Below are 13,192 nucleotides of genomic sequence, written 5' to 3'. Positions count from 1 at the left end.
AGTGTGTGTGTGTCATGTGTTCAGTTCTGAAGGGTATGCAAGTACCCCAGAGGTAGGCAGGATGGAGACAAGGGCCATAGTCTGGGCGTGCAGAGGAAGGACTGAGCAGCCTCCCTCAGATACAAGCTGTGCACACAAAGGGAAGTGAGAATCTTTCATAAACGCCAGTGGCAGCAGATTGGCTGTCCAGTGCTGCCTGGCTTCCTGTGCAGTGAACCTCTCAGCCTGCAGTTCCCTCCTCTGACCAGGAGCCCTGGTGGTGTAGGGAGCCAGTGCCCTGTGGCACCTAACAGTTTGCATGCCCACATCCATGCATCCTGCTCTGGGCCTCTGAGGCCCAGCATCTCAGTCAACCCTTCAGGCCCTGTGATTTGTTCAACACAGCTCTATCACATCCTCTCCTATCATTTCTGCTGTGCCTGTTAGTGAGCCCTGGCGCTTCATTCTTGGCTGGCTGTTGTTTCTCATTCACAGCTCACGTCTGGCTCCAGGCCCACTGCACCTCTTGCCAGTCACTTCCTCCTGTCATGAGAAATGTTGCCTGTGGTTCTGGCAGAAATCCCCTGTGTCTGCTGGTGGGGTAAAAGAGCTACCCCCTGTGAAAAGTTTCTCTAGGCAACGGGTAGTAGTACGGCACACAGGTTCTGCCTCTTACAAAGAGCACCCTCAATACTTCCAGTGCCATCCTGGGCATATCTATTCAGAACCTCTTACTCCTTTGCAAGTGTGCTTAGGATTGCAACTTTAGACTCCTTCACTTCCTTTGTGCCCTTTGGAAACAGACAACATCCTTTATGGCTCTTGTAATCTTTCAGCCTGTAGAATGCTGGGCAAGGCTTTCGGATACCCCAGCAAATATAGCTTTGAGCAGATTGAATGCGAATGCATACACAGAAAGACTGTTCACTATTAATTATCTACCTCAAATGGGGTAACACTTTTTGTGTTTTAATTAACGAGGATATCAATCCCGTTTTCCCACAGACATGGCGATTTTATGTTGAGCTATTAGTCACTATATGAAATCTGCTAATGCAGTGCCTGGCTTTCCTTTCGTTAAGGTAGGGGAAACCTGAGGACCACATTAGAAATAGATCATAAGCCAAAGGCCTGTTGCCAGTTTGCATGTTTAATAGCAAGCGATTAACATAATTGGCAAAGCTTTTTTTTTGTTTTTGTTAAATTTGTTGAGCCAAGCTGAAATAAATTATTAGTAGGCATGATTCCTATTCCGAAATTGTTGACCTCAAATGTGAAAAACTTGACTTCACCTTTAAACACCTTGGTGTGCAAAATTAGACATCGCGAATGTTAAATGCAGTGAATTGGGGCTGCTTTTTATACTTTGCTTTCTGCCATTAAACTCATTTGCCATTAATTATTCAGATATCTCTCTGCGGCAATAAGGAGTAGGAATTTTCTAATAAAAGCAATATTATAATGTTTTTTTTAAAAGGAATCCTAGCAAGTGTTGGTGGGCTCTAAGGAGGTGGCTTTGGGTCACATTGCCTCCCTGTTGCCTTCCTACTGTTGAGGCATCTTGTGTACTTTTGTATACCTTTATGCCCTGCATACAACACAGGCTCGCTGATATTCGTGCCACCCTGGGATCTCTGGATAAAGGACAGTATATAAATTGAATAATAATACAGGGAAAACAATTCTTAGTTATGTAGCATTATCATTTCTAAGACCTTAAGCACAGATTGAGATGCAGGCAGAGATCCCAACTGCAACACAAAGGAAGTCTTCACTTTCACCATGCCTGGGGAAGCTGTGCAGCATCTAAGCAGGTCTTCGTTGGAACCATTAATACAACATTTATTTATTCAGACATTTCTGTACCACTCTTCACCAGAAATGGTCACAGGATGGTTTGCAACAAAATAAGACAATATGCTACATAATAAGCAAGAATATTAAATATAATTCTTATAAAATATATAAGGAACATAATTAGCAGTATCATAATTACAAAATGACCTAATGCATCAGCCTCTAAAAGGCTGCAAAAAAGGTGAGTTTTACCTGGTGTATAAAGTTGGGGAGATCATTCCACAGATGCGGAGCTGCCACCAAAAAGGCTCTCCCATGGACCCCCCAACAGACCTAATTTAAGGCAAGGACCACAAGGAAAGCCTCACTCGCTGATCTGAATGCAGAAGCAGCTTGATCCAGGGCAGGGCATTCTTTCAAATAGTTGGGGATCGGGTCATTCAAGGCTTAAATGTCAACAGAAAAACCTTGAAATAGGCCTGGCGAACAAGTGGCAACCAGTGCAGCTGTTTAGGAATATGAGCTATATGCAGCTACTCTCACCCAGGCCCCTGCGTTCTGCATTAGTGGCAACTTCTATGTCATCTTCCGGGGCAGCTCAACTTAAAGCACATTACAGTAGTCCACCCTGGAGGTTACCAGATCATAGAAAACTATAGCTAGGCTATCTTTGTCCAGACAAGGTTGTAGTTGATGTACCAACAAAAGCAAGTTGTAGGCAGTCGTAGTCACTGAGGTCACCTAGGAATGATCATTCTAGCATAGCACCCACCCACAGTGAGCTTGTTCCTTGGAGGACAGTGCAAATTCATCCACAATAGGCTGTCACACAAAACCCCACCCATAGGACCTTCATCTCCTCTCCACATCCTACCCACTACCACCTCCAGGCACCAGCCCAGCACCTTCACTGTCTCTCCTGATACTGATAGACTTGAGAGAGGGAGAGCTGGGTGTCATCAGCATATTGATGGTTCCTAAAACAATGTGCTATAATAGTAATGAGAACAAATCACATGCAGAGAATGAAATTTAATGCATGGGTTTGGGATCTTGGAAATAGGAGAAATTAGGCAAATGCAATATTAAGAAATTATCTCCCAAACCAAAATAGAATCCAATCTACTTCTCACTCCTTTTCATACAACCCCCCCCCCCCCATTTCCTCTTCCCTCCTGGAGCCTTTGCCTTCACCTAATACCATCCCTTCCCCATCTTTGAAGAGGCTAAAGCTACTGTGCCTCTTAACCCTTCCCATGACCTCCCTAGTTCCTGACTACTTATTCCCTTAAGGCTGAAAGCAAAGATATCCTCCTGGTCCTCCACACAATACAGGCATGTTCACACATACTTGTGCGCAACCGTGTCTGTGCACAGTGCCTGGAAATAAGTAAATAATTTAATTCATACCAGGAAATGGAGGGAGAGATGTGGGGAGTTCTTGTGGCTCATGAGGAGAACCTCCCTGGAGCTCAGAGAGGACATCGGTGAGGGTGGAGGAAGCCCCTAAGAGACCAGAGGCGCAGTGGGGCTTTGTTTAGGTTGCTCAGCCTCCCCACCTAACTGCTGATGTGCGTGGTAGTACACCAGCAGCAGCTGCTTTCCTGTGCATCCTCCAGCCAGCCCCAGAGCTTCAATTCCTGTTGTGGATATTTTTGATACAGTATTTTTGATTTGGTTTAAGAGAGAGTGGCAGAGAGGGCATCTAAAGGATGTTCAGGGGGTGCTTCCTCACTTATGCCATTTCCACTCATGCATGTGGGGCACTGGAACATAACCCACACGTAAATGGGGAGTCACCTGTATCTGTAACCTGGTAAATTGGGATGTTCATGGAATAGTTGAGGATGCGGGGGGCTGGGATACCTCCATCCCAGTAAGCTTACATCTATGAAGTTACTTGGGGCGCCTTCATAGAGCCATAGCTCAGCGGTAGAGCATCTGCCTTGCAAGCAAAAGGTCCTGAGTTCAATCCCCTGCATCTCCAAGTTGAGTTGGGAGAGGCTCCCCGCCTGAACCCCTGGAGAGCAGCTGCCTGTCAGGGTAGACAATATTGATCAAGATGGACCAATGATCTGACTCTATACAAGGCAGCTTCCTGTGTTCCCTGAAAAGCTGGCACAGCCTTGCCTGAAGCTTGCTGAACTGAGCTTGACTGGTATTCTTTGTTTTCCATCCCCACCACTTGATTAGTTCCTTCAGAATTACATGCTCATATTTGGCTGCCCTGTGATCAGACCAGTAGCACAGTGCGGGAGAAAATCAAAGCTCTGTGCACCATCCTCCCTCTTGATTTGCTTCAAGAGGGCTGCTGCAGTTCTTCCGTTCTGTTGGCTTAAGGGTCAGTGATCCACTTTCAGGACCTCTTAATTGGATTTACTCCAGAGATCTCTGGTACTATATAAACTCTTATCATCTTTCAGTGTTTTCTATTATAAAGGAACCTCTGTGGCCATCCGTCTACAGTTCTGTTACTTCTTAGGGTAAATTTGCTGGCTCTTGTTTAAAGCTTGTAACCTAAAGAAGCTGTTTCAGCTTGGATGATACTTAGAGCCATTTGTTCACTAGTTGCAGCTGTATGTCTTTTGTCTGCACACTGTTGCTGTGGCTCAGAGCACAGGCATGGTTGCCCATTTAAGTTGCTTGGAGATGTTGCCCTAAGCTGACCCATTTATTCTATGGCAAGTCTATCTGGAATCTATATTTAGGAAACATGCAGAGCACCTTCATAGGCACTATTGCAATTCATCAAGCCTGCAGGCAAGTTGGGAAGCAGACAGCAAAGCAGGTGTACCAGAATAAACCACCTGACAGCATAGTCTGTGCTTGGTAAAAAGAAGTGCTCAAACTGAGCAGCCAGGCTGGAGTCAGCAGCCTTACAGGACCAGGTGGGGCTCAGTTAGCCCCTTGTGCCACTTGGCCTCTGCTGATCAGGTAGCTGCAGTTCCACCCTTGGACATGAATGGCCCTTCCATTTAGCAGGGCAAAGCACCTATCATGTGGAAATAGATGAGGGCAGGCAGGAACTGATGTTCTGGATCCAACTCTGCCACTCAGGAAGCCTCAGTGGCTAGAAGCATTATTTCCCAACTGTAACTTGTTTGATATCTATGGCTGATCCTGGACTAGGAAAGCCTTGCCACACTAATTCATGCATTGGTTACTTCTAGACTGGATTACTGCAGTGCATTCTATGTGGGGCTTCCCTCATGCTTGATTCGGAAGCTACAGTTAGTGCAGAATGCTGCAGCACAACTGCTGACCGGAGTGAGGCCTTGTCAGCATACAACACCTGTGCTAAGAGATTGGCACTGGTTGCCAATTTGCTACAGAACCAAGTTCAAGGTGTTACTATTAGTATATAAAACCCTGAACAACTTGGGACCAGTTTACTTACACGATTGCCTTACCTTATATGTGCCCACTTGACTGCTTCAATTGGTGGAACATACAGATGCCACTTAATATCTGTTCTACATTCGTGAGAACTCAGTCATTTAGTATGGCAGCGTATGCACGTTGGAACTCCCTGCCTAGTGACATCAAACAAGTTTCTTCACTGTGTTTTCTTTGACACCTACTAAAAACATTCTTGTTTAGACAAGCCTGTTGTAGATTCATTCCCCGTGTCTGCAGTCATGGGATTGTTGTCTATCCCATGACGGTGTATGTTTTCATTCTACAGTGTGAGAAGTGACGGAGACGGGATTTTTTGGTATTACTGTGTTCCATGAAGTGGGACTATTGTCTTTTGTTCTTTCTCTCTTTGCTGTCTGATGAGAAAGAGGAAGGAGCTAAGTCAGAATGCTCCAAGTGTATTATCTGTAAATAAAGTAGATTAGCCAAAATGCTGTTTCCTTGGACTGGACACTGTTTCCTTGGACAAGGAAGCTGGACCACATCCAAAGGCCGTGTGTGCCAGCACTGATTCCTTGGAGAGGAACGAGACTAGGGTTCGAGTCCCAACAAAGCCAGGTGTGAAACTTCTTGATAGGAGAGCTATGACGCCAAGACTTGTCAGAAGTATGAGATGGTATGGCCCAAGGCCAATCCAGTTGCAGGTAGTTCCAAAGGTGGAACAGATGATACAGGGGTATACTGTGTGCATGACATCTGTATGTTTGTTGCAGTTACACTGATGACTGCAGCACAGTTCATGAATCGAGGAAGGATGTTGGAGATTCATTCTCCACGTCTGCAGACATCGGATTGTTGTCTATCACATGACAGTGTATGTTTTAATTCCACTGTGTGGAAGTGACGGAGACAGGATGTTTTGGTATTACTGTGTTCTGTGAGGTGGGACTATTGTCTTTTGTTCTTTCTCTCTTTGCTGTCTGATGAGAAAGAGGAAGGAGCCAAGTCAGAATGCTCCAAGTGTATTATATGTAAATAAAGTAGATTAGCCAAAATGCTGTGCTATTGGTTCTGTTACACAAACTGCGAAGACTCTGCGGATCCCTAAGTATGCTGATGTCTCCAAGGCATCAGTCGCTGTGATGTTCGGGTTGGAGAAAGCTCTTGAAGCTCCTGATCGACCAGGAGGGAGAGAACATGCCAGTCAGGCATGTGTCTCTGCCAGGGTTCTACATGAGAGTAGGGCACTCCTAACAAAGCCTACCCAGGTATTTAGAAAAATTGAGGTAATTTTTATCTATTTTAGTATTATAAGTTTTGCATATTTTAAAGTAGGATTGTAATTTTTTTCTTGATTTTCTTGCTTTATCTTTCTGTAAATGGCTTTGAAGGTTTTTTTCCTTCAAAAAACCTATGTACACATTTTATGAAATAAAATACAGTGGAACCTTGGTTCTCAAATGTCTTAGTTGACGAACAAATCGGCTCCTGAATGCCAAAAACCCAGAAGTAAGTGTTCTGGTTTTTGAATGTTTTTCAGAAGCTGAACATCTGATGTGGCTGTCAGATACTTGGTTTTTGAACCTTTCAGAAATCGAACAGACTTCCAAAACGGGTTACGTTTGAGAACCAAGGTGCCACTGTAAATATCTGAACGGTGCAGTAAGTCCTCTTAAAGTGTTTGCCTGGTAAGGTGTGGGCAGGCACCATTTGGTCTCCATTGGGGGCAGCAAGTGTGTTAGTCTTGCTCTTCTCTCTGAGCATTTGTCGTGATGCTGAAGTGCAGCAAAGTGCAGGCCAGCAGCTCCCCCTTGGGCAAGCTCCCCCTTGGGGCAGAGAGCAAGACACTTGGGTCTCACAGCTGCAGTTTTCCCTTTCAGACCCCCTGATGCCTTGCCCCCAGCCTCGGTATAAAACAGAAAGAAGCCTTTCATTTCCCTTCCAATCTGCAGACAAGAACATTGCAACAGACTGGCTGTTACCTTCCCCAAGTCTTTTTGTTCTCAACATGCCCTCCAGCTTTATTCCTCCGCCGCAGTGACCACAAAGCTAAAGCTGTCCAGCTCCATAATGGGTCAAGGCAGGGTACCTTTCTTTTCCTTCCTGCAGCCACATCTCAGGTGCACAGAATGACACAGTCTTCAGTTTTCTGAGCTGCAGCCATGCTGGTGCTGGTGCTGTTTTTCTTAATAAAGCTTCAACACCGAGAGAAGTGGCACTGATGCAGCATAAAAAAGTAACAGAACTGGCGCAGGGAAAAGCTTCATCACTTCTTGGAAGGGCCAACGTACAATAAATTATTTCCATTAATAGGATCCTTCACACAAAAAATAGCATGGCTGGTAAACGAGAATAGATATTTAGCGGGGTGGGGAGGAAGCCCTAGATAAAGGCAATAGGAAGTCTGTTGCAAAATGTAAGCAGTATACCTAGACACTTGATATAATCTGTTTCGTTTATGGTTTCCCAACAGTTGTAAAGGATGTGAGCTATACTCGGTTTTGATGCTAGGAAAATATGCTGAACCAAAAGGACCCACTTCTCGGCCAAAGGGTATCTTCTGAGGGATTTCTTGCACTCTTGGCTGTAGTGCTTTATCATAGAAATAGTCGTGCAGAGAGGAATCTCAGAGAAAGTATTATTTATAGATTATTATATAACATTTATACACCAGTGGATTGTAAAAAAAAACAAAAACTCAAAAGATAAAACGGTAAGAAAAATTTACAACCCTGCTTTAAAACATACAGAAGTCACAATACTAAAGCAGATTAAAATTACCTCAACTTTCTAAGCATCTGGTGGGCTTGTCTAGAGAGGAATATTTTAAGCAACTGCCAAAAAACGGAGTACAGTGATGCCACCTGCTTGATCTCAATAGGCAGGGAGTTTCAGAGTGCAGGTGATGGCACACTTAACAATTGAGTTCTTGCCGATGTTTTATGTGGCGCCTGTAGTAGTGCCAATTCCTCTGGCCAAAGTGGTTGAGTGGAAACATGTAGGGTAAGGCGATCTCATGTGTAAACTGGTCCCAAGTTGTTAAGAAAGTAGGAATGGAAAGTTGCTCTGCATTTCTTGGGTGGTGTGGGTTGCATCAGTTAAGTTAGCTCCCTGACCATTCTCCCTGCACTGTGGATAGGCAGGTGACTAGCACAGACTGCATGCAGCCACAGTGTGGATTACAGGAGTCCTGTTGTCTGCTTGCTGTGCCCCTGACTGCTGCTTCCCTCAAAATCGCCATGCAGACCCTGAGACAATATTTAGTTCTCTGCTTGTGGTTTCTTGTTTCCTCAAATCTGAAGGTGATTTCCAAGAGATCACCTGTAACTCTTAAGTAATAAGATGATGTACTTTCAAGGAGGTAAGGTCATGGGAAATCATTGCAGTTATATGATTTGCCCAAGGCCATATTGGAAGATCTATCTTTTTCTATAACTCAGCAAGCAGTTTGAGCTGTCAAGTTTCATAGCAACCAAAAGAGCTCAAAATGTACACAATTTTTTAAAGAAAAGAATGCTGGAATCCTCAGAAACCCATCAAGTTATGCAAATCGCTGCAGGGGAGCTGCGTATCGACTCCTCAAGGTGTATTCTTACTGTGATGTGCTGCCTTGAGCTCCTGGACCAACTCAGTATGGACAGAAAAGCCTAGGCAATGTGGAATGCACAAAAAAAAATGGTTTAGATGATATCTAGAGAAGTCAGGAGGATGCCAAGGTTCTTTTGTACTGACAAGAAGAAATCTGAAGCTGATAAAGTTTTAATTTGACTACAATGAGCATTGTGAACATGTCTGACTTAGCTCAGCATGTTTTGAGGGGAGATGCTGTGCTCATTTTGTATAGATGGCTGAGAGGCATGCTTGCCCACTCCTTTTCTTGCTCTAAGAGGAGATTTATCTTGTAGCTTTCTGTTAAGATTTCCCCCCACTAAGCTTCCTCCTTGGGAACCTTGTTCTAGGCTTGCTATCTCTGCTGGAGTTGAGCTCTGCTGGCGCAATCCGGCAATAGCACTCTTGGGTTGAGCGTTTGGAACGGGAGCAGGCCAGCTCACCTGTGACGGGCTGAGCCAACCGGTGATGCCACCCCTGCACTTCCTCTTGCTGCTCTTGGCAGCACAGCTGTCACACCAGGTCTTTTCTGGTGTTTCTGTAGCGCCAGTCCCAAAGGTTTCTAGCAGGATTGCTGTGCCAGATGTGTTCCTTTCTCTTGGAAAAAAATAGCACTGATTAACACCTGAGCTGTGCACAAGGCACTCTGAGAAAGACTGTTACAGGAATATTAACAACTGTGCACTGGCTTAGAGATCTTCTCTGCTTTTGCTGCAAACGAGCTTGTGAAAAAGCCTTTGGGAGCGTCAGGTGACTCGGGGATTAACAGCAGGGCATGGAAGCCTCATGCACCCAGGTCACTGATTCATATCCAGGCCAGGCTGGCGGAAACAAGGGTGCCCTCTTTTGATAACTGACTGGTCAGCATTTGAAAGAGAGAGAGAGAGAGAGAGAGAGAGAGAGAGAGAGAGTGCAGATCCACTCTGTAAGACACAGTGGGCACCCCAGAATCCTTTGCAAGCACAAGCTTCAACTCAGAGAGCGCACAGACTACACACTGGTCATTGTAGTATATATATTGGGGCAAATCCACTCATGAAAAGTAGCAGATGAACCAGTCAATTATAGCAACCAGCAAGGGAACAGGGACAAAAGAACTGTGGAGCAAAAATGTATGTTTCAAGGCCCCAGACTGCTCTGGCACCAATAAGGCATCTTTCTAGTCTGAACTCTGTGGGCACCCACTTTACAGCAGATGTTGAGCAAACAGTAACAGTTTTATAGTGCCTATAACACTGATTCAGACCTTTCTCCTAATGAGAATATTGAGCACAGGAAGATCTGATACAAGGCTGTAAAAGTGTTCTAATACACTGTCCCCTCCACTAAATTGCCCAAGAGTGCTTAAAGCAACATCTGTTTCTGCATTAGAAACTCCAGCACCCTGGTGGAAATGGCTGAGGATATCTGATATGTTCCCCAAGTAGCATAGCTGGTGGCCTGTCAACAGGAATATGTTGAAAGGAATTCAACTGTATGGAACAGCACTTTTAAGTTTCTCCTTATATATATTTGGTAAGAAAAGCTGGAGCATTTGGCTGGGCTTGCTGACAAACACATAGCACTGATTATTATTTTTTATTTTTTGGGTCACCCTCATCACCGGTTCTGATTGAAAAAAAGAAGTCAACCATTGTTTGAGGGGGTGTATGTATGTGTACTTAAGTGCAGTGTAAAATTTGGCTTAATTGTTGTTGTTGTTTAGTCGTTTAGTCATGTCCAACTCTTTGTGACCCCATGGACCAGAGCACGCCAGGCACTCCTGTCTTCCACTGCCTCCTGCAGTATGGTCAAACTCATGTTCGTAGCTTCAAGAACACTGTCCAACCATCTCATCCTCTGTCGTCCCCTTCTCTTTGTGCCATCAATCTTTCCCAACATCAGGGTCTTTTCCAGGGAGTCTTCTCTTCTCATGAGGTGGCAAAGTATTGGAGCCTCAGCTTCACAATCTCTCCTTCCAGTGAGCACTCAGTGAGCACATCCATTTTCTTAAGAATGGAGAGGTTTGATCTTCTTCCAGTCCATGGGACTCTCAAGAGTCTCCTCCAGCACCGTAATTCAAAAGCATCAATGTTGGCTTAATTAGCATCTGCCTTTTGTTTTGTTGTTGCTCCTGGTCCTTGTGGGTGCTAAGAACATAAGAATTGCCAGCTGGATCAGACCAATGGCCCATCTAGTCCAGCATCCTGTTCTCATAGTGGCCAATCAGTTGCCTGTGGGAAACCAGGGAGCAGAAACTGGAAACCATGGTTTCAGCAACTGGTGTTCAGAAGCATTGCTGTCTCCAGCTGTAGAGGTATAGCATAGCCATCATGACTACTAGCCATCAGTAGTCCTCTGCTCCATGAATTTGTCTAAGTTCTCTTTTAAAGCCATCCAAGTTGGTGGCCATCCTGGGGGAGCGAGCTCCATACTTTAACTATCTACTGCAAGAAAGAGTACTTTATTTTATCCATCCTGAATTCTACAGGTTCAAAGTACATGGTTAGTTCAGCTGAAAGTGTGGAATCTACATGGAACAGAGCAAAATGAGCAGAATGTCTAGTGTCCAGTAATAGGCAAAGGATTTATGCCATTTGTTAATGCCTACTTGTCGTCCCGTCTGCCCCCATGGATCTTCATCCTTATTCTCAATCTTCTTCCACTACTGAATCTTTGCCAAAGGATCCCAAAGTCTGCCAAAAACAACAACCAGGATCTCAATCAAAATAGACGATACAGTGCAAGTAAAGTCAGTGCAAGTAAATGTGCCTGGCTTTTTCTGAATATAGAAATAGGATATTTTTGGATTACACACTGAATAAACAAATCCTGCCCACAGTTCAAGCCTTCCTCCTTTCCTACCAGACTTTTAATGCTTAGCTATGCAGTGTATAGAAAGCCTCTGTAATAGTGTTCACCTTTACTCATTGAGGTTATCCAGCCAAGCCTTGACTGATCCCAAGGGTCTTGCACTTCCTCAGATTGAATCACAGTTCTGGAAGCGATGGAGAGCCTGAAACCTACATACAGGAATCCTGTGTTTTGTGGTTTTCCATAGGTTCTGGCCTATGTAGTGCAGCCAAGTAAGCAAACCTAATCTTTATTTCAGGCATTGAAACAGCTCTTTAGCTTAATTTTTTAGCCTGCCAACAGAGGCCATGTGAATGTTGAAACTGAGCTATACATTATTTGCTCAAAAAAGTGTTTATGTCAGCTGAGGCAAGTAACATCTAAACGCTGCTGTCATTATCTTTTTATGTTATATTATGTCAGGAGGACAAAGAAGTTAGCAAATATTCTTTCTGGGCGGAAGCTTTACAGCTGCAGCTTTCACAGTAGGAAAGACTAGGCCATTAAAAAAAGAGTCCTCTTTTTTACTTTTCCCACTGTGATGTCCCCAAACGAACTGGTACTGCCTGGGTAGGAGAGCTTTGAAAATGCTTTCCAAATGCACACTGTGTATTTTGTTGGGACTCTTGACAAGCCTCCTCAGGTTCTTAAGAAGTGAGGTGGAACAACTGTTCTGTTCTTGTTTTGAAGTGTTAACCCGACGACAGAGAGCAGCCAAGACTAAAGTCACCAGTTGCAAAGAGTCGTTAGAACCTGCTGACACTGACAGGTAAGTAGGCATGCTGCCATGTTACAGCACTTTTTCCTCTTTCCTTTGAAGAACCTCTTTGGGGCCATTTGTGGGTCCCTTTGCTGCCCCAGTCCATGGAGCTTTGGCACTGTCTCTCTCTGCTTGAAGGTGATTGCATTACTGCCTGCCTCCACCATCCTTCACTCTGGCATCTGAGAGACTCCTGTGAAAGGAAAGCCCAGCTGATTCTTACCTGTTTTTGCCTTTGGCTTCCCTTTCACTTATTTTTGACTGGCTCTGTGTTCTGTTTGTATTCTGTCAAGTTTTGCTGAGGCGCTTTTGATATGCTACTCTCTGTTTTAGTGCTTTGCTCTCCCCAGCTCTCCCACCCTTCCATTCATCTCCAAAGCCATTGCCACACATGGAACAATACTTTCCCCCATAAAACTCAGTGGGTGATATGAAGGTTGGTTCTGAACTTTCAAATCCCTGCCCTTGGTTCTTTGTTCTTGTCACATTCAATCTCTTGGGCAGGGAGGAAGAGGAGGAGGAGAGAGGAAAGGGGGTAACTGACAGTCTGATTTGGTGGCTTCAGCTCTGCACACAAACACCCACCCACCCACCACACACACACACACACATTACTCCTGAGAGAGTGCAGCCCTAGACAGAAAAAAGGTTGCCCATTTCAGCACTACAGGGATCATGAAATGCTAGGATTGGCATCTAAGTTTTATAAATGTTTGGCAGATCATGGCTGAGTTCATTTTGATTCAACCAGCTGCTGATCTGCAGTACACTATACAGTGAAATCATCTGGAAATGAGACAGTGCCACTGGGGATTGCATTTGCATGGTTCAAGTCAAACCATTATCAATGAGTCAAAA

General features: G+C 44.6%; 1 protein-coding gene across 5 annotated transcripts in view; it reads left to right on the top strand.

The window, feature by feature from the left end:
- Positions 1 to 13,192, top strand: part of UIMC1 (ubiquitin interaction motif containing 1) — a 91,393-nt gene that overhangs the window by 65,986 nt on the left and 12,215 nt on the right. For 4 of the 5 annotated variants that reach the window (XR_003705267.2, XM_028718454.2, XM_028718453.2 and 1 more), the window contains one exon: positions 12,265 to 12,343. The exons of the other annotated variant lie outside the window; for it this stretch is intronic. Coding sequence is in view for 3 of the 4 variants with exons in the window: in XM_028718454.2 (XP_028574287.2) it covers positions 12,265 to 12,343 (79 nt within the window). In the remaining variant the exon portion in view is untranslated. The remainder of the gene's footprint in view (positions 1 to 12,264; positions 12,344 to 13,192) is intronic. 5 annotated transcript variants of the gene reach the window in all.

This window comes from Podarcis muralis, chromosome 2 (genome assembly GCF_964188315.1).
Source record: "Podarcis muralis chromosome 2, rPodMur119.hap1.1, whole genome shotgun sequence".
NCBI lineage: Eukaryota > Metazoa > Chordata > Lepidosauria > Squamata > Lacertidae > Podarcis > Podarcis muralis.
The sequence above is the reverse complement of the archived record's forward strand: the minus strand, read 5'-3'. Positions and strand labels throughout refer to the sequence as shown.